At 53.1% G+C, this 18,692-nt stretch overlaps 8 protein-coding genes across 8 annotated transcripts; 6 read left to right on the forward strand and 2 right to left on the reverse strand.

The window, feature by feature from the left end:
* Positions 1-597: 597 nt before the first annotated feature.
* BO95DRAFT_456722 (uncharacterized protein) lies at positions 598-1,515 on the forward strand (the record flags this gene model as incomplete). The annotated part of the gene is made up of 4 exons (XM_025588429.1): positions 598-975; positions 1,091-1,264; positions 1,329-1,411; positions 1,440-1,515. The coding sequence occupies 4 exons, from the start codon at positions 598-600 to the stop codon at positions 1,513-1,515; spliced, it is 711 nt and encodes a 236-aa protein (XP_025437850.1).
* A 1,098-nt stretch (positions 1,516-2,613) lies between these two features.
* Positions 2,614-4,322, forward strand: BO95DRAFT_485607 (SANT/Myb-like DNA-binding domain-containing protein; the record flags this gene model as incomplete). Its single annotated transcript, XM_025590408.1, has 2 exons — positions 2,614-3,291; positions 3,387-4,322. Exons 1-2 carry the CDS (start codon positions 3,073-3,075, stop codon positions 4,320-4,322), a joined length of 1,155 nt encoding a protein of 384 aa, XP_025437851.1. The 5' UTR covers positions 2,614-3,072.
* Positions 4,323-5,421: 1,099 nt separating this feature from the next.
* On the forward strand, positions 5,422-5,851 carry BO95DRAFT_274780 (uncharacterized protein). Its single transcript, XM_025581607.1, has one exon. It carries the CDS (start codon positions 5,465-5,467, stop codon positions 5,687-5,689), a length of 225 nt encoding a protein of 74 aa, XP_025437852.1. The 5' UTR covers positions 5,422-5,464; the 3' UTR covers positions 5,690-5,851.
* Positions 5,852-6,606: 755 nt separating this feature from the next.
* On the forward strand, positions 6,607-7,860 carry BO95DRAFT_518081 (NAD(P)/FAD-dependent oxidoreductase; the record flags this gene model as incomplete). The annotated part of the gene is made up of 1 exon (XM_025591943.1): positions 6,607-7,860. One exon carries the CDS (start codon positions 6,607-6,609, stop codon positions 7,858-7,860), a length of 1,254 nt encoding a protein of 417 aa, XP_025437853.1.
* Positions 7,861-8,747: 887 nt separating this feature from the next.
* BO95DRAFT_518082 (fungal specific transcription factor domain-containing protein) lies at positions 8,748-10,344 on the forward strand. The gene has a single exon (XM_025591944.1). The coding sequence runs from the start codon at positions 8,870-8,872 to the stop codon at positions 10,121-10,123; it is 1,254 nt and encodes a 417-aa protein (XP_025437854.1). The 5' UTR covers positions 8,748-8,869; the 3' UTR covers positions 10,124-10,344.
* A 493-nt stretch (positions 10,345-10,837) lies between these two features.
* Positions 10,838-15,714, reverse strand: BO95DRAFT_398680 (aconitase). Its single transcript, XM_025583806.1, has 4 exons — positions 14,708-15,714; positions 13,976-14,658; positions 11,925-13,134; positions 10,838-11,870 (listed from the first exon to the last, which is right to left on the reverse strand). Exons 1-4 carry the CDS (start codon positions 15,572-15,574, stop codon positions 10,905-10,907), a joined length of 3,726 nt encoding a protein of 1,241 aa, XP_025437855.1. The 5' UTR covers positions 15,575-15,714; the 3' UTR covers positions 10,838-10,904.
* Positions 15,715-15,955: 241 nt separating this feature from the next.
* Positions 15,956-17,015, reverse strand: BO95DRAFT_485611 (amidohydrolase 2; the record flags this gene model as incomplete). The annotated part of the gene is made up of 3 exons (XM_025590409.1): positions 15,956-16,407; positions 16,457-16,920; positions 16,969-17,015. The coding sequence occupies 3 exons, from the start codon at positions 17,013-17,015 to the stop codon at positions 15,956-15,958; spliced, it is 963 nt and encodes a 320-aa protein (XP_025437856.1).
* A 320-nt stretch (positions 17,016-17,335) lies between these two features.
* BO95DRAFT_467962 (mitochondrial DNA replication protein) lies at positions 17,336-18,596 on the forward strand (the record flags this gene model as incomplete). Its single annotated transcript, XM_025589323.1, has 5 exons — positions 17,336-17,450; positions 17,504-17,544; positions 17,597-17,692; positions 17,799-18,272; positions 18,387-18,596. The coding sequence occupies 5 exons, from the start codon at positions 17,336-17,338 to the stop codon at positions 18,594-18,596; spliced, it is 936 nt and encodes a 311-aa protein (XP_025437857.1).
* Positions 18,597-18,692: the final 96 nt, after the last annotated feature.

An 18,692-nucleotide genomic window follows, 5' to 3' on the forward strand; every position in this document is an offset into this window, starting at 1 on the left:
TCAACCAGCTTTTCAGGCATAATTTCAGGCAACTGTTAAGGCAACACGAGCGGCATCACTATACGCTGCAGCTTGTAGCATAGCATCTAATGCGACTCCTGGAGTAATTATCCCAAGGCTATTCAAGTAATCCGCTAGGGTTAATGGGCAAGCAATATGTCGACCACAGTTCCAAAGACGATCGAACTAGACATCACAATTGCAAGTTGTAATGACAATTCAAGCGACATTTCAGACGGCATTACACGCATTCTCCGACATATTCCTCGAAACTCTGCATTATTTTGTTTCCAAGCGGCTTAGGAAGTGCTTACATCGAGATTATTATATTGTGTCGGAAGAATAAAGGACTTCAACGTAAGTGGTGACCCACTACTTTAAGTACTACAATTGTTGAACAGTTCCATCTGGCTCTGCTGCCTCAGCCCGGGACGCGCGCCCGCCCTTGCCGCCTGTAACAAGAGAATCCGAATCCCTTCCTTCCTCTCACTCATCTTCCACCAGTTCATCAAGCTCGCTGGCCCCTTTGTCTACTCCCCTTTGTTCATCTTCATCCTATTATTCTGTTCTCTAAGTAATATAACATAGCTATCACTAATGACGGATGATGCTCTCATGCGGGAGCGAGCTGATCGCCGCCACGCATTAGCCAGAATCGAGAATCTGATCAAGAACACCCCAACTATGCATGTTGAATCCTCTGTTCTGGAGGCGGCTGGTATCTGCCATCTGACCTTATGTCTTGAGGAGGACAACGCCTTGCACCATCCGCGCTTCTTTCAGCCATACCAAGAGGAACTGCCTCTCCCGGAGAACGAAGAGGAGTTGCTGGGATTCGAGCCCGACCCAGATCGCATCATGTGGGAAGCTCGGGCTATGGAGCTCTTCCTCACTAAGCAATTTTACAAGTGCGGGAGATACGCAGCGCTGAAGTACCCCCATAACCCTCGGCCTTCTGGTGGATATCGAAAGTATGTCATGCCTCCACAGCCATCTTAGCCTTTGATGGGACTATCCCTTTGACTAATCTGACATACAGGATTGGGGAATACAAGTTCGGCCAATTGCTGAGGCTGCAAGATTTAACTAGTATGCCGTATCAGTTACCGACTATTGGACGGGCAATTGTCCACACTTCAAAGTCATGCTAGAAAGCGACGCAGTTGGAGATGACCGATTGCTTCGCGGTGAAATTATGACCTTCACCGATATCATGGCTGCGAGGCTGAGGACAAAGTCACTGCGCCCGCATATTGTTGCCCCAGTAAGGAATATTCTCTCCCTGGTGGGAATTTCATACAAGCTTGCTCACCTTGCATTTGGTTTAGATCCTGGTGGTGTCTCTCATGGGTCCCCGACATGCCCGCGTACTGGAAGCGGGTTACGATGGGAAGACTCTGAACATTCGCGCGTCTAAGCTCTACGATTTCACGAAAAAGAACACGGATTCTGCAATTGCTAACGCGGTATTGGCTAGGTGGTGCTTGTGGACAGACTGAGATGGAACCATCTTAATTTCTGGTGGTCAAGTTCAGTGCGACATCAGGAGCTGGATCTCTTCGAGGTTGCATGGGATGGTGGCGTCGCTATCGTTCTTTCATTCTTTCTTCCTTGGTGGCTTTGATGAGCGTCGCTCCAGCAACGACAGCTACAATCTGCACGGTTAGCACATGGGCTCGGATACTGATCTAGCTGAAAGCAAAGACAGCATCACAGTCGCAACAGCTCCTCCATCAGCAGAAATTAAGAATGGTGGCCTTCGGCCACCATCTCGAGTCAAGTTCGAGTCTGCAGTACTACCTACTGTTATGCCGTTGCACTGCGTACCGGTAGCTGACGAAGAACGGTACCTTTCTCTTCTGTTTCCCGACCGTCGCATTCCAATCCGTGAGGAAGTGAGCGATGAGACAAATACTTCATACGGGCAATAAGCTGCATAGCGTGCATACCTTGGCTGTTCGCCCCGAAGGTAATACAGAGACTTGACTCTGGTTAACCCGGTCTGCAGGGTCTTCGCAATGAACTTTGAGAATCCCACTGGTCTGGTGCGGAAGCGCGCGGGTAAATCTGACGATGGAAGAACAAAGTCAAGCCTTCTGGAAAGCATGGCGGATTGGCATCTGCAGGGTTCGGTAGAATCTCTTGTTGAAGGTGATAACCTAATACTAAGTGATTGCCACAGAGCCTGGTTGGCAATGAGGTTACAGGCAACTTGAAACCTTTTCTCTGGGTAGCCGGATATTGGATTATTTTGGAGGACAGCGTTGGCATAGATAGGGTTAGTAGGGGCCTCCAGGTTGAATTGCTAGGTGGGCGATGTTGCAGGCTAGAACTATGCTGCAGCTCGTGAATGTTTCAGTCTGCCGAAACTGGGTCTGCAGATCGTGAAGATTACTGCATAGGATGAGGCCTGCAGAGTCACCAGGATTGTGGTAAACTAGAAGGGAGCGACCACACGTGGAGGGAGCCAAACCACGAGGGGAAGAGTCCAGATCCTTCACGGTGAAATTGGCAGAGAGTAAATAAGGTGGCGTTGTTGCCGGGCTCTCCCGCCCCTCCGAAGGATGAACTCGGGCATTTGCCTGTCCTGTGCGGCTCTCGATAAGCCACCCAAAACCGCCAAAAACCGCCAAAATAGCCAAAATAAGCCCCGACGTCCCGTAGCCGAGCCCTGTTCATCCTCCGACTTTGATCTTCCACTTGCTCCCTCGTCATGACACGGGTTTACTCTCCGCCGGGATTCGCCTGTTTCTGCTGTGCTTGATTGGTTTCTCGTTGTATTTTTGTCGTATCTTACCCCATGACAGGGATTCAAATACAGTACGCCTGAAGGATCTCACCATTCTCGTCGTTACGGAGTTTACCATCCTTCGAGACAGGAATCAACTTCCAGCTTGGCGCTATCGAAGAAAAAGAACAAAAGCATCATGAATCCCCAGCTGCTTCTGCACGGTTTCCTTCTCTTCCCTGCTTCTTAACGCTAGACTTCAACCTTCTTCGCTAGTGTGAGCGTTCGGCCACGTTTCTTTCTTCTTTCTCGGAACTGTTACCCCACTGATATGCAGATACACCATGCCCCTCTGCAGGGACTCATTTACCCCGGCCAGCCTCAACACCGGTACCTGGTCCCCGGATGAGGACGAGAGACTCCGAGAAGCCGTGGCACAGTATGGCACCCGCTGGGTGGTGGTTGCCGCGGCCGTGGCGACCCGCAATGGTGATCAATGCGCTAAGCGGTGGAACGAGAATCTGAACCCCGATCTCGACCACAGTCCATGGACTCCACAGGAGGTATGTACGTGAGGAACGCAGTGACTGCAAGAAGCCGAAGCACAACGATCATCATCATCATCTTTAAGCACTCCGGCTAATTGCCACTCTCACAGGATCAACTTCTCCTGCAGCTCGTCGACATCTACGGCCGCAACTGGAAGTTCATGGCCAACAGCTTCCTTGGGTCTCGTGCCCCACAAGCCCTCAAAAACCGCTACTCGTTGCTGATGCGACGGTTGAAACGTCGGGGCTCGATCTCCAAGCAACCCCGACCGCTGTCATCCTCCGCTACCACCATTACCACTGCCACAAACGCTACAGACAGCGTCAGCAAGCAGCAGACCCCTTTCACGCCATACTTCGATTTGGGAATAGACCCCCGCGCCACGGGGATGCTGCCCACCCCGACCGAGGAAAGCAGTGGCAGTAGCGGCAGCACCTCGTACGCGAGCTCGCACCACAGCTCCATCTCCGAGGGCAGCAAGCCGACGACGCGTCCCAGCAGCCGCTCCAATTCTTACATGGACCTGACCAACATCTTCGGCACGATGACCGGCACCGCCTTCGGTGACGACGTGCAGTACCAGACCCACGACCTCTTCACCACGCCGCCCAGCACCACCGTGCTGGTCCCCGGCGGCGGGGACGGAACGACCGGTACGCATCACTCGTCGGACGCCAACCAGCTAGAATGGGAGGTCTGGCAGAGCTTGATCGACCCCGGGTCCGGCGAGACGACCATCACCACCACAACCACCACCAATTCCTCCTCCCGAAGTACAACCAGCAGCGGTAGCGAGTCGGAGAAATCCACCCCCGACGCCGCCCCGGGCTTGGTGTCCACCCCGCAGCCGATGGACCTGACCACCGGGTTAGTAGCCCCGGCCAGTACGGTCCTGGATAACCACGGGATCGAGTACTCGGTGCGGTGCTCGCGGGCCAACCTCAAGAAGCTGGTGCACAATCTCTGCGATGCGGCCATCTTGGAGACTAGTGCCGCCATGTCGGAGGGGGATCAGGTCACCCTGACTTTACATCTGAAGACTTGAGCTTTAGTTTTTGCTTTTTCTTTTGTTGTTGACGAACTCATGATACCTGTTTATAGTCGTCAGATCTTGACTTGATTGCTTTGCTCTTTGGCGTTCTTTGTGTATGATATCTTTAGCGAGGCTTTCGTCTCGTACTTTTCTTATGTTTGGTGTTGCATTCCAGATGAGTGTATCTGTGCATGAGGTTTATGATAGAGTATATACTAATTTTTCTCACGCTCGATTAATGAATATTTTTATGGGATGGAGTGAGCGCTAAGCTCCAACGGGGAGCAATCTCTTGTGCGCAGTGGTGCAGTGAGTGCGGAGTAGACTAGAACGTTACCTAAATACCTTCAACAAGGGCGACTTGTCAATCTCGAGGTTAAATACCCGCTTCCCTTTGATGGGCCGTCCACGGTTCCCAGTCAAGCCCGTGATTTTCTTTCACCCATAATTTAGAATTAGCTTGCTACCGAGAGCTTGTCGACAGTCATTGTCTCCTAGTAAAGATTGGTCCTTGAATGTCTGTCAGGGGTTGGGGGTAGACATTAGGTAGGTCACGTGATTGGCGCGACGTCGAGCGGGGGATGGGGTGCTGGAGTTGAGGTGCAGAGCCTTTTCCCAGAATCATCAACAGCAATGGGAAACGAGTGACAGCAGCAAGGGGCCGCGGTTTCTTCCTCCTGGCGTGACCTCGAGCGGTGATTCGACAGGAAGTCACATTTTGAACTGTGGTGCAGAATGTCTACCAATCATCGACAGCAATGACGCATTCAGCCACATTGTAGCGTTGATGCTAGTCGGGTAAGCTGGGTGGCCGTCAAACACTGAAATCAGTGACAGCAACTGTGCCTACTGAAAGCAAAAGTACCGAGTAATTAGTACATCCCAGTTCATATACTATATACCCCTCCAACGTAGGTGATATGAGCCCGAAGTGCGCTAACCCTCTTTGTTCCCAAAGAAGTAATCAGTCTATGGCCTGCGGCCCGCACTTTTGCTAACAACATACTCGCTTTTGCGTCTATGCCTCAGAATAGCCCGCGCAATAGTGCACATATAAATCTTCCGATGCCCTCGCTAGTTGACCTAAGCTTCAAGATATTCCTCAAGTATCATAACCACAAAGCCCAGCCTCTCCGCGAGATCAGACTGCAACAATGCATTCCTGGTCACCGGAAACAGTCATCGCGCTCGTCACACTGATTGCGACTGCTCCTTCATCGTTACTTGTGCTCTACGACTTTTACCTTCGTCACTATGGCCGCCGTCACTCCCCTCCGCAGCTCCACCATGGTTTGTTGGACCCATCCATACTCTGGTTCTACTCCGCAGTATCCCTCAGATCTAAGCTAATTACTTCTTACTATGTATGTGTCTTGTAGATCCAGTTCCTGTCCACCCAAGATCTGTCGACTCTCATACACAGCATGTCGCCCCGTCGGACTTGATCACGCATCTACCAACTGACGCACTATTTTATTACTTTCGAGACATTGATGTACAATTGGTTCGTTGTGGCTTCCTGTCTCTTAGTGGTTGCAGGATTCATGGACGGTCGCGATTCATTGATAATGGCTAACGGATGATAGTCGCAGCATATCCGGCAATTGGACGCACATGTTGAGCGTTCTTAGGATCGATTGACTTGAAAAATCGCAATGTGTCGAGGAACGTGAAAGATGATGGATTCCCCTATCTAATTGGAGAATGACCTCATGGCACTTTCTGCAGCTGAGCCACGGGGGTAGTGGCTGGGCAGCCAATCAGGTGCCACCAGGCACTCTGACACAACCTGGAATGCTCGCGACTGAGTCTTGGGACATACAGCTATACCTCTTTTTTTTCCATCTCTTATTTCTTATTGTTTATGATTTTCGGGTTTGATTTACCGGTCGCCGGTAGAAAGGATATATACCGGTTATACTGCATTGGCTTGGGTTTTTTGGGTTGTCGGTCGGGTGTGGCGGCATGGATGATGTCTAATAGATATGAACGCATGGTGTATAGGTGAACATGCGAGTGGGGTTTGTGGTATCTTAGACTGTTTGAATATCTGCAGAAGGGATTATCTTTGATTTGCACTATGAATAATGACAAATGTGTGTGTTTGAGGGGCATTTTCTGTGTTTTGGTCCTTGAACGGACGAATTCGGACGAATTCATCCGAGTCTCTGCTGAAGCCATTCGGACGAATAGTCCGGCTGTAGAAGGTATATATGAGATCGAGCGTCTACATTCAAGATTTCCTCAGGTTTTCGGTCACTTACAATCGTCAAAGCCTTTCGTCTCCTTCTTCCAAATGCCTGACGCGGCCCCCAAAAAGATTATTGTCGTCCTTGGAGGATCGTACGGCGGTGTCTCGACAGCGCACTACCTGTTAAAAAATGTCATTCCCAAGCTGCCCACCCCGGAGCTTTATCAAGTCATCCTTGTGAGCGCATCATCCCAAGCCATGTGTCGACAAGCCTCCCCACGTGCTCTGATCTCCGACGAGTATTTCGACCAGCAAAAGCTTTTTGTCGACATCCGCAGCATGTTCGCCCATTACTCCGATGGCAGTTTCCAATTTATCCACAGAACAGCGACTGCAGTAACGCACACCGAGAGAAGCGTTTCAATCTTCGTCTCCTCGGACGGAGGACATGAGACTCTCGCATACCAGGCCCTCGTCATCGCCACCGGCGCATCTACCCCTTCGTCCGCCCTCGGCCTCAACCAAGACGCCGTCGACCTCCGAAAGAGCTGGTCCGCTATCCGACAGACCCTGCCACACGCCAAATCTATCGTGATCGCAGGTGGTGGACCAGCAGGTGTAGAAACAGCCGGAGAGCTGGGAGAGCACCTGAACGGACGCCACCGCAGCGGGTGGATGTCTTTGGGACGCAGTCCGAACCAGCCCCCGGACATACACATTACCCTCGTCACATCCGCCTCCAGACTTCTTCCGGCCCTGCATCCGGTGCTCGCGACTAAAGCCGAGTGGCTACTCGCTGAAGTTGGCGTGTCGGTCATCAAAAACGCCCGCGTGCAGAGTGTCCATCCTGAGAACGCCGGTCAGGATGCAGTGGCTGCGACGGTGACGCTGGAAGACGGGCGGACGCTCCCCGCGGATGTGTACATTCCTGTGACGGGTACAAAGCCCAACACCGGCTTTCTGGATTCGAGTCTTCTGGCTTCCAATGGTCGCGTCGAGACAAATTCGACGCTGCGCGTGGAGAATGCGGGGAAGAGAGTTTATGCGATTGGGGATGCGGCCTCTTACGCGGCGCGGCCGTCAGTGCATGGGATTCTGCAGGCTGTGCCCGTGCTTTGTGCCAACATCAAGCGGGATTTGTTGTTGGGTGAGATTGGAGGAGCAGGCGGTGGTGGTGACGGAGATTCTGTATTCAAGGAGGATACGCGCGAGACACAGATCGTGCCGATTGGGACGGCTGGGGGTGTGGGAGCGATCATGGGGTATAAATTGCCCGGGTTTTTGGTTTGGCTGTTCAAGGGGCGCGATTATTTTCTGTGGACGACGAAGAAGATATGGAGTGGAGAGCAGTGGGATTAACAAGTTTGACTATTGGTCTGGTGGATTGAGCAGTCAGCAAGTCTGCAGTACGTACGAACATGGGAGTACAGTACTTGATTGTTAGTACTCGTTTTCATAGTGTACATAGTACATTTTTGCTCAGATGATCCACTGAAGATTGTTACCTACGTAGTAACTACTGCGACCGAGGGTCTAGATCGATTGATGCATAATTAGTAAGCCATAGAGCAACCGACTGATGCACGGAGCTGCGGGTCCGTGCGGGTCCCCGTGTCTTTAAGTTATATGCGTAGCTACCCTCCCTTTTTTAGGCTTTACAACAGATCAACCTTAAACCAGGCACAATTGTACTGCGCTCGACCTTACTCCTCTTTCAATACATTGCATCTGACTATGGTGACCGAGACGCGCGAGGCTCGTCTCACTGGGCACAGAAGAAGAGTCCGCAAAGGAACTCACAGCTGCCGGGAATGTTTGTTTGTGGGCCAAAGGCTTTGATGGGTTAGCACTGATTATGTGGCTTAGGTCGACGACGGAAGATACGATGTCAATTTGCCACATCTACTGACTCTGTCTGTGTTACTTGTAGTGCCAGGGGGACTCCCTGCGTCAGTCAGGATCTCGTGGAGATTGACACTGACAAATCACCTTCACCACCACGGCAAGACGGAGAGATTGTGGACCGTCTAAAACGGCTGGAGGCGATTGTTCAGAACCTTGCCGGAGAGATTAGGGGGCTTTCGAACTCATTAACAATTAATGGAAGATCTGCGAGTTCGGAAAGTTCACAACGAACTACCCTGCCACCCTCACGAGGAGCTCGATCCAATACCCATACGACGATCGATGATGTTCCCAGTTCGGGGACCGTGGAAGAAACTCCCATGGGAGCCATGCTGGACATCCGGGACATCCTGGACACGCCTCAACCATCTCAAGTTGAAAGACCGGTGCACAACCCTCGATATCGCAAGCACGAAAGGCTCCGCATCACATTATTTGATCTCCTACCACCCCCGAGGTTACGATGGCATTGGTGGTAGCTAGCCCCGGAGCAACACTGGTTTCTACGTTCTTCCACACATCCGAAGAAATATCCCAGGGCCGGTTTCAGAAGCTCACAGCCATCGCCATGCGCTCTTTCAGAGAGTCTCACCCAATCGTTCTTGCGAAGCGGCTGCTGCAACTGGCAATTTGCGTGCAGCAACTCCCACCTGAATGTAATTGCCTATCTCTTGAAAACCAAACGTCTCTGAAGGGCGCAGCTGCGGAGAATGTCACCACGGTCATGGAGCTGGTGACTTCGCGTGATGACCTGGTTCATTCCCTCGATGGCGTGGAATGTCTTGTGCTGCTTGCCTTATTTCAGCTTAATGCTGGAAGCCTGCGACGGACTTGGTTGACTGCTCGTCGCGCTGTCAATGTTTTACAGCTTTTGGATTTACGCAATAGAATCCAAACGCACGTCCCCACCCACGATAAGACCGTCCCTCCTGGGATGGGAGTCTCTCCCCGGTGGCTATGGTATCGTGTGGTATTCTTCGACAGATACCTTTCGTTATTGCTTGGTCGACCCCCAGATTTGCAGGATAATAGTTTTGCAGATTCCACATCTAGTAATAGCCCGGAAACGAAGATGGAACGGCTCGAAAAGACCCAGACAGTTCTCACCGGGCGCATCCTCGAGCGCAACGCAATGATCAACAAAGATGACCACGCTGCCTTCTCGTTAACCCACCTCATCGACGGAAAACTCGATACAACAGCCGAGGAAATGGGCTTGGAGTGGTGGAATCTGCCTTCAATCAAGAAGCAGGACCTGACTTCCAGCTTTCATGTCTTGCTCCAAATTCATCACCACACGTTGAAACTCTATCTTCACCTACCTTACCTGCTTCGGCGTGAGTCTAGTTTTAGTAGTGGTCGACAAGGCGGACGCTACGACCACAGCCGGGCCTCGTGCGCCACATCCGCCCGATCGATCCTGCGACTGTTCAGCCCATACCGTACGCTCCATCCCTCAGCCGCTGCTTGTCGTCACGTCGACCACAGTGCGTTAATCGCTGCTATGACGCTGTTACTGGGGTACGTGGCTAACCGGCCACCTCACCTCGAGGCAGGCCACCCCAACCCGGACGCGCAGCGGCGAGACGACCTTCAACTAGCACAGAGCGCTCGGGACAGGCTACACCTCGTGGCCGAGACGTGCAAGGACAAAATCTCTCGGGACTTTTGCAGCTCTCATCGCGCGGTTGGTCCCCCTCGTACTTTCCAGAGATAGTGGTTTTAGTCGGAGGGGACTAGTTTTTGGCGGAGATCCAGAAAGGCCATGGATCACCTTTTATGTTCCGTACCTCGGAACTATCTATGTTCGACCGTGGGCTCTGAATTCCATCAATGTTAGCATAGACCGGGTCATGACCACGCTGTCGGAAGCTAAACCTGGGACCAATCCCCAGGAATCATCGTATGACATCAATTGGCCAGCCATGAGCAGCAGCGGCTCCGCCAGGCCAGTCGAGGACCCGGACCTCGTACCGAAGACCACAACAAGACCGGACCTTTCTTCCACGCGGCATGCCGAGGATACCATTTCCCAGGATGCACCTGGAGACGTATTACAGGCAGATGATGATAGTAGCGCTGCATCTGAGCCGTCAGCGCCTCCATTCTTCGATGCAGATCTGTCCCCCGAAATATGGCCTCTGCAAGGTATTGAGACAAGCTTTTGGGAGTTGTTACAGCAGGGAATAAGTGATGATTTTAGCACCTGAGGATATCATGGCCCGCCAGACTTGGGTCTCCCACGACACAGTAATATTTTCTCAGCCCAGTGATGATAGTGATCGCCGTTTCTGGTATGATAGTATGGAAACCTGAACTGTCTATGAAGGGTTACCTCTCGAGATGTAAGAACTCATGCACTGCAAATCCGAGTTCCCATTTAAAGATTACTTGCTGACACAAAAGATGTTAGAAAATCAGAGGCCCTATGGTTTATTCCAGAAAGTCCGAACTCCCCTAGCAAACAGGTTAACGTGATAACGGTATCCATCAAGAAATCATGAACTGTTCACTCCTCCACTCATCAAATTCAACGCACTCCCCGCCCGGAAATACCCAATCTGCTCCTCAGTGAACGTATGCTGCAATTCCGCTTCCCAAACATCCCCTTGAGCTGAAGTCACCCGCAGCGTCAAGTTCCTCCCCGGCGCCAACTCCGCCAAACCGCGGATACTCACACGATCTGATGCGTGAATGCGATCATAGTCGGCCTCCTTTGCAAAAGTCAGCGCCAACATACCCTGCTTCTTCAGATTTGCCTCGTGGATCCGGGCAAACGACTTGGCGATGATGGCCACCCCGCCTAGATAGCGCGGCTGCAGCGCGGCGTGCTCGCGCGAGGAACCCTCGCCGTAATTGTGGTCGGCGATGACCACCCACGGCTGGTCATGGCTCTTGTAGTACCGCGCCGTGGCGGGGACTTCCTGGCCTTCCTCGCCGGTGAGCTGGTTGCGGATGGAATTGACCTGTCCGGTCTCGGCATTGACGGCGCCGATCAGTGTGTTATTGGAGATGTTCTCCAGGTGGCCGCGGTAGCGGAACCAGGGACCTGCAGGAGTGATGTGGTCAGTTGTGCATTTGCCCTTTGTCTTGATGAGAACGACACAGTCATCGAAGTCTTTGCCGTGCCAAGGTTCGAACGGGGCGAGCCGTTGCAGGCGCTGGGAGGATGGCGAGATCTTGACCTCCAGGTTGTCCCGCTTGCTTGGTGGAGCGAGGTAGGCGGAGCTGGATTCTTTGTAGCCGTCCTTGGGGAGGGCGTCGCCGGTGGGAGGCTGGAATTTGAAGGTCTCGCCTGAGGGGGTGGTGAGCGTGTCGACTGTGGGGTCGAACGAGAGATCTCCGGAGAACACCTTCGCCATCACGAGCTCGGGTGAGGTGAGGAAGATGTGCGTGGCTGGGTTAGAGTCCAGCCGGCCGGAGAAGTTACGGTTGTAAGAGGTGATAATCGAGTTCGGGGTGCCCTACACACTGTTGGTTAGAGCTGGGAGATCGATGCGATCCACGACGGAACTTACCTTGGGCATGTCAGTGCGGTCCCAGGAACCACAACACGGTCCACATGCATTAGGCAGCATGACTGCCCCCAACTTTTCAAAAACAGGCAGAATACCGGCATCCTCGATTGTGTCGCGGGTCTGCAAACTTCCGGGCGAGATAAGAAGAGGCATCTTCGGCTGGAGACCGGCATCGAGTGCCTGCTGAGCCAGATGCGCCGCACGTCCCATGTCTTCGAATGAGGAATTGGTACACGAACCAATCAGACCAGCTGTCAATTCAGGCCACTGGTGCTCTTCAGCCGTCTGAGCGAGCTTGGATAGTGGAGTAGACAGGTCCGGCGTGAATGGTCCATTGATGCGAGGCTCCAATGTCGACAGGTCAATCTCAATCACCTGATCATACTCTGCACCCTCATCCGCACGTAGTTCTGGCGCAACACTTCCCACTGCGCGAGCCATGGCACTGCGATGGGTTGACCGGAGGTAGTCTGCCATCTGGGGCGAGTAAGGGAAGATTGACGTCGTCGCGCCAGTCTCTGCACCCATGTTACACACCGTCGCCATTCCAGTTGCGGACAGCGTCTGGGCACCAGGCCCGAAGTACTCAATGATCGAGCCTGTGCCGCCCTTCACTGAGATCAATCCTACGACAGTGCTGATGATATCTTTAGGGGAAGCCCACTGCGACAGCTGACCGGTCAGTCGTACCCCCAGCACCTTGGGCGCTTTCAGCTCCAATGGTAAGCCTGCCATGACATCAACTGCGTCGGCGCCTCCCACGCCGATAGCGATCATTCCCAGTCCACCAGCATTCGGGGTGTGCGAGTCCGTTCCGATCATCATCCCGCTGGGGAAAGCATAATTCTCCAAAACAATCTGGTGGATGATACCAGCTCCCGGCTTCCAGAATCCCATGTTGTACTTCTGACAAGCACTCTCCATGAACTCGTAGACCTCACGATGCGCCTCCAGCGCACGGGGCAGATCTTGGTCTTCTCCGTCACGACTGACAATCAGATGGTCGCAGTGAACGGTTGTGGGCACGGCCGCCGCGTCCATGCCAGCCGACATGAACTGGATTAGAGCCATCTGAGCGGTCGCATCTTGACAGGCGATGCGCAGGGGTCGCAAGCGGAGTTGCGACTGTCCGCGCGTAATGGGTTCGTCGAAACTTTCGTCGAGATGGCTGTAGAGCACCTTTTCCGAGTATGTGAGGGGGCGCTTGAGTCTGCAGAAGTCAGCCTATTTCTCAACTCTCAGACATACATTGTAATCGCTGCCTACCGATCTCTCAGGTTTGCGACTTTGGAAGGAAATTGCTGCAGATCGACCGTCTGGTGTTCCAGGCGACTGAGGGGTGCTGTCGCATGCGAGGCAAAGCCTCTGGCGAGCTTGACTGACTTGTTCAGTCGCGCGAGTCTTAACATTGATGACATTGTCTCATTCTCTTGTTACTGGTGTCATGCAAGAGAGAAAGACGGAAAAAAGAAGCTTATGGCCGTTGTGTACGCGATTGTTCGTTTGCTTTAAGTTCGTGGTGATTCGTTCGTGAATTCGGATACATCCGTCGGCTGTTCCGATGAGCGGCGATTAGAGTCTTACGTGTGCAGGAAGCTTAATGTTGTGAGTGGACATCACGTAAACATGGCTTTGTGAGCCCTGGGAAAGCAATCTAGGATCCGAGTGATGGAGTTGAGGCTGATGAAATCGCTAAACTGGCATCGTAGGATTGCTTGTAGCGTGAGCGGTTTTCTCTGCAAAGTATCACGATTCCTCGCATTCGGCCAGATCCGCTGTCGGAGAACATGAGCTGACATCCCAAACTACACAAATCCGATATAGTGCCACCTTATATGCGCTGGCATTCGGACGAGAGAGATAAGTAGAAACAGAAGAAGATAGAATGTTGGAAGAGAGACATCATGTGATTGCTATGTGTATTGCTTCCCTTTGCGGACTTTCCTCCCCCCACCCTGCCTTCTTCCTTTCTCACTTCATCCACCATACATTCATCCTTCTTCCAGAACTCCTCGGTCTCCCCTATCTGAAAAGACCATTCTCAAACAAACTCGCGCATCTCTACATCACCAGCCGCATCCTCCTTTCCTTCCTCCACCTGAGCAACAGACTGCTCACCCTGCGGCAGGCCCCGAGCCTGACTCACCACCTTCCAAACCGACGGCGCAGTAGCAAACACCTGGTCCAACATCTCGAGGTTCCTATTCTTCGTCTCGGGATAGAACAGATACACACAGACCGGGATTGTGGCGGAGATCAGCGCATAGATCACATAATACCCATACCCGATGGTATCGATAGCGACCGGCGTGACGAGGACAACGACCAGGTTCCACAGCCAGTGGTTGGCCGTCGCCAAAGAGGACATGGCGGCCCGCAGTCGGCCGGGGGCCACCTCGGTGGCATACAGGAAATTGCCGCCCATGAAGCCGATGGGATAGAAGAAATTGAACACAAACATGAAGGCGACGTACACGATCGCCTTCGTGTGCGTGATGGTCCCCAGACCCGTGGTGATGGCCAGCACGGCCATACACATGGCCATCCCGCCCCCGCTGATCATGAAGCTGAGGCGACGGCCCCACCGGTCGATTGTCCAGCAGGGTATGAAGCAGCAGATGCACTTCCACATCAGCACGCACGCGGCGAGGATTTTGGCGGTAGTGGGGGTCATTTTGAGGTAGTTTTGGAAGATGGTGGAGCTGTAGACCGAGATGAGGTTGCCGCCGCAGGCCTATGAAGTTAATTGAGATGCTTGGGTTCAGAAAGTTGGGGACCCTTACTTGCTGAAAGAAGTTGAGTCCCATACAGAGAAGGAAACGGTAGAACAGGCGGTCCTGATCGTCTTTGCGGAACATGTCCTTCAAGGAAGCTCTTTCGGTGCCCTCAAACGAGAGTTCTATCCCGGCGAGCTCACGCTGGACCATGATATCGGTTGGTTCTTTCCCGCGATACTGCGCAAGGCTGATCATCGCTTCTTCCCGTCGGCCCTTGGAAGCCAACCAACGAGGGGACTCGGGAAAGGCAAAAACGGACACCAACAAGATTGCAGAGAAAAGGAATGGGATGATGAGGGGAGCTCGCCACTGCATCGTCGATGATGAAAGGAAGCTGAATCCCAGGTCGATCCAGTTGCACAGCCAATAGCCAGTGCTGATGAAGATGCCGACACAGACGACTTGCTGTCCTCGATCCTTGGACGAGGCACATTCTGACTGCCATACCGGCACGGTGCCGCTTGTCTGGCCGATTGCAAACCCAATAATCACTCTGCCGACTATCAGCTGAGCAAGAGTTGTTGCTGAGCATTGCAAAGCCTGGCCGATGAACGTGATGATGGCTGCGAGGAAGATGACTCGCCGCCGACCCAGCTTTTCAGCGTAGAACGACAACGACAACGCGCCTATCATAGCGCCTATTTGGAACGAAGCATTGCAGGCTCCTTGAGACGTGGAGTTGTGTGACTTTTGTGCCCCTGAGGTATCGATAGTGTCGATCTCAGGGAACACGTCCACCCAGCTGCGCAGACTCAGCAAGCTGCCCAGCACAGCCTGGTTGTATCCAAAGAGAATGTAGGATGGTGCAACCACCAGAGCCACCAGTGCAATTTGAAGCCGGAGCCCGACAAGGGGGATGCGGAGGTAAGTCATTTGAAGAGCTGGTCGAATGCAATCTTGGTTTCTGGGTCAACAATTGTGCATGCAAGAAAATCTGGGGTCCGGGGTACTTGTACTTCCAGACTGGGGAGTGCGGGGGACCCAAACTGGCATTACAACGTCTCCCTCTTCGTTGGACCGCAGAGTAAAAAGGATCAGCCCATTATCCCCGTGGGGTGGATAGCGATGACCGGAAGCATCCGACGCGTGGCGATATGGAGTCGAACGGGCTCATTCCGATGGCCTCCCCGGCCAAACGAAAGGTAGGGAGACCAATCAAGATCCAGCAGCTTGCGAAAACTTTATTTGAAGGGCAACACAACCGATACTCTACTGAATTGGTCTAGCTTCTGGTTTCGAACCTCTAGTCATACTCTATTCTTGGTACACGCGCCGTGGGTTCTCCACCATCATCTTCTGCCATGCCCCGGGACCCATCCATGCACTAAGGTTGCGAAGAACGCCCTCGTTATCAATTTCTCGGAAGGGCTCTTTGACATCTACTGTTTTGCCCACTCGATCGTGCCCTTCTCCGGTGTGCGGCCAGTCGCTGCCCCATATAAGCTGGTCAGGGACCTCGCTAGCAAGCATCTTAACGATGGATTGCAAATCTCCGTAATTCGAGCTTGTCTCACTCGACATCCGGTAAAGACCTGAGATTTTGATTATTACACGAGCCTGTCTCGCCAGCGATAATAATGATCCTAGCCCGGGCTGAGCCATCGGCTTGGAACGCAACTCGACCGGCAGCTTGGACGGGCCAGCGGTCCCACCAAGATGGTCTGCGATGATTGGTACTGGGAGCTCGAGGATGCAGTCATACAGTACTGTCGCTTCATCAGACTAGGTTGTCCAAATGGAAGATATATGACATACCGTCCCATGCCGAAACTGGAATGAACATTTGGATCATCCAGCCAGGCAGGTGCTGAATACGCTCCGCAGCATGTCGAACTCTATCCTTCAGACTTGCGACATCTACTCTGTGCCCGTCCGCCTGGAAGTTCAGACGTATGCCACGGATGCCCAGGTCATGCATAACTTGCAATTCCTGGTCCGTTACGCGGGAAATGTCAATGACCGCGATTCCAAAAGCAGGGATTTCCCGGTCGCGTAGTTCGCGCAGACACTGCATCAATACAGTGCAGTCTGTCTTATACGGCGATGGCTGGACCAGTACCAGTGTGGTATTTTTGGCGCCAGAGATGGCATTGTTGAAGGCGAGCAATTCTTGTAGAGGTGCATCTTCCGGCGTGTAGGCTCGACCGGCCGCATAGGGTCCCAGTCGGGGATCAAAGACGTGTACATGAGTATCGAAAGCGCCTTGGGGAAGGCGAATTCTTTGGATCTCAGTTCATGGGCTGGAAACTGGTTGGTTGTCAACTTACTGGAATGCCGAGCTCGAGCTCTGAGAATTGGTCGATTGGATGGACATCTTGCCCACACGCTGCTGACACGGTTTAAGTCTTGTCGCTAATTGAAGCTTGATGGTACGACTGAGTCTGAGCATAACTAAAGCTTTGTCCGAGTTATTCCCTAAACTTATCTAAGTCAGATATTCCGACCGAGTCGGACGGGTTTTCCGCGTAACCGACGCAAGGGTGAAACGGGGCCGACAGGTCGCGCTGTACATGCGTCGGATACATCCGAAACGCCCGCGGAGGTCGGAGATGGAATGCATGTATAACAATGTGCGAAAGTCACCAATGAAACACAAGATGAGTCTATACCCTAGCCAAGCAACATCTCAGCACAATGGAGCCCGTCACCACTATCAGCACGCCTGTACATCGCCAGGATGTTACCGAGCAGAGACGACCCATCCCGTATAGAAACCTGGCCGTCGGGGCGGCCATGAACATCTTTCAGGGTACCTATTCATCCCAATTTGTATTTCAAATTTCGTCAGCTCACGACATGCAGTGACCTCACTGGGCCAGCCTCTGGAAGTAATCAAGACGCATGTATGGTGTTATCTCAATGAAATTCCCGGTGTATACTGACGCCATAATCCAGCTCGCTGCCAACCGTCAAGATACATTGCCCGAAGCGTTCAAGAAAACGTGGACACGTGGTCGCTTCCTGGCCTTCTATCAAGGGCTGATTCCTTGGGTATGCACTCGTCCCGACCGCTACTTCCAGTCTTTCGTCTGGGATAGCTGTATACTTGTTCCCACCCGCCTTTGCACCCGCCGTCGGTCCCTAACCAGAGATACAGGCCTGGCTCGAAGCCAGCACGAAAGGCGCCATCCTCATCCTCACCGCCAGCGAGGTCGAGTACCACGCCCGCACGCGACTGGGCGCCTCGCCGACGCTGTGCGGAGTCCTCGGCGGCATCAGCGGCGGCGTGGCCCAGGCCTACCTCACCATGGGCATGACCACCTGCATGAAGACCGTGGAGGTGACGCGGACGAAGATCGCCGCGGACGGCCTCGGCAAGCCGCCCGGCACGGTCGAGGTCTTCCTGCAGATCCTCCGCAAGGAAGGCATCCGCGGCGTGAACAAAGGCGTCAACGCCGTCGCCCTCCGCCAGGTCACGGGCTGGGCGTCGCGGATCGGCATCTCGCGGTTCGCGGAGGAGACGATCCGCTCGATGCGCGGGAGAGGGAAAGACGAGAAGCTAGGGTTTGGGGATAAGATCCTCGCGTCGACGATCGGGGGGGCGCTGAGTTGTTGGAATCAGCCTTTTGAGGTGAGTTTCATCCCTTTTCTTGATGGGGGTTTTCAGGGGGAGTGTTGGTCAAAGTGGGAGATTGTAGTGTTATGGGAGGTGGTGGTCGTGAGCTGACATTCTGTTTTTGTGTAGGTCCTCCGTGTGGAGATGCAGTCGATGAAGAAGGATCCGTCGCGGCCGGTTTCGCCGACTGTGTTCTCGACGTTCAGGCATATTGTTGCTACGTCCGGGGTCAAGGGGCTCTTCCGGGGTGTGGTGCCCCGGATTGGCGTCGCCGCTTGGGCGACGATCTGTATGGTTGGGTTTGGGGATACGGTTAAGGAGTATGTTAATCGGTTGTGATTTGGGGCAAAAGATTAGATTGGATATAGGTCATTTGTTACAATCATATGTTTTTGATTGTCTCGCAATGCGTGAAGCCCAGTGTTCTGAGTCTTC

This window comes from Aspergillus brunneoviolaceus (genome assembly GCF_003184695.1).
Source record: "Aspergillus brunneoviolaceus CBS 621.78 unplaced genomic scaffold BO95scaffold_81, whole genome shotgun sequence".
Classification (NCBI taxonomy): domain Eukaryota; kingdom Fungi; phylum Ascomycota; class Eurotiomycetes; order Eurotiales; family Aspergillaceae; genus Aspergillus; species Aspergillus brunneoviolaceus.

Excerpts from the sequence above, each read along its gene's own strand:
- BO95DRAFT_274780 (XM_025581607.1), top strand. The coding sequence starts at position 5,465 with ATGCATTCCTGGTCACCGGAAACAGTCATCGCGCTCGTCACACTGATT.
- BO95DRAFT_518082 (XM_025591944.1), top strand. The coding sequence starts at position 8,870 with ATGGCATTGGTGGTAGCTAGCCCCGGAGCAACACTGGTTTCTACGTTC.
- BO95DRAFT_398680 (XM_025583806.1), bottom strand. The coding sequence starts at position 15,574 with ATGACTTACCTCCGCATCCCCCTTGTCGGGCTCCGGCTTCAAATTGCA. Across the intron at positions 13,135-13,975 it reads GGTGATGTAGAGATGCGCGA|ACTCAAGCGCCCCCTCACAT; the intron begins GTTTGTTTGAGA and ends TGACTTCTGCAG. Across the intron at positions 11,871-11,924 it reads ACCGCACTGACATGCCCAAG|GGCACCCCGAACTCGATTAT; the intron begins GTAAGTTCCGTC and ends AACAGTGTGTAG.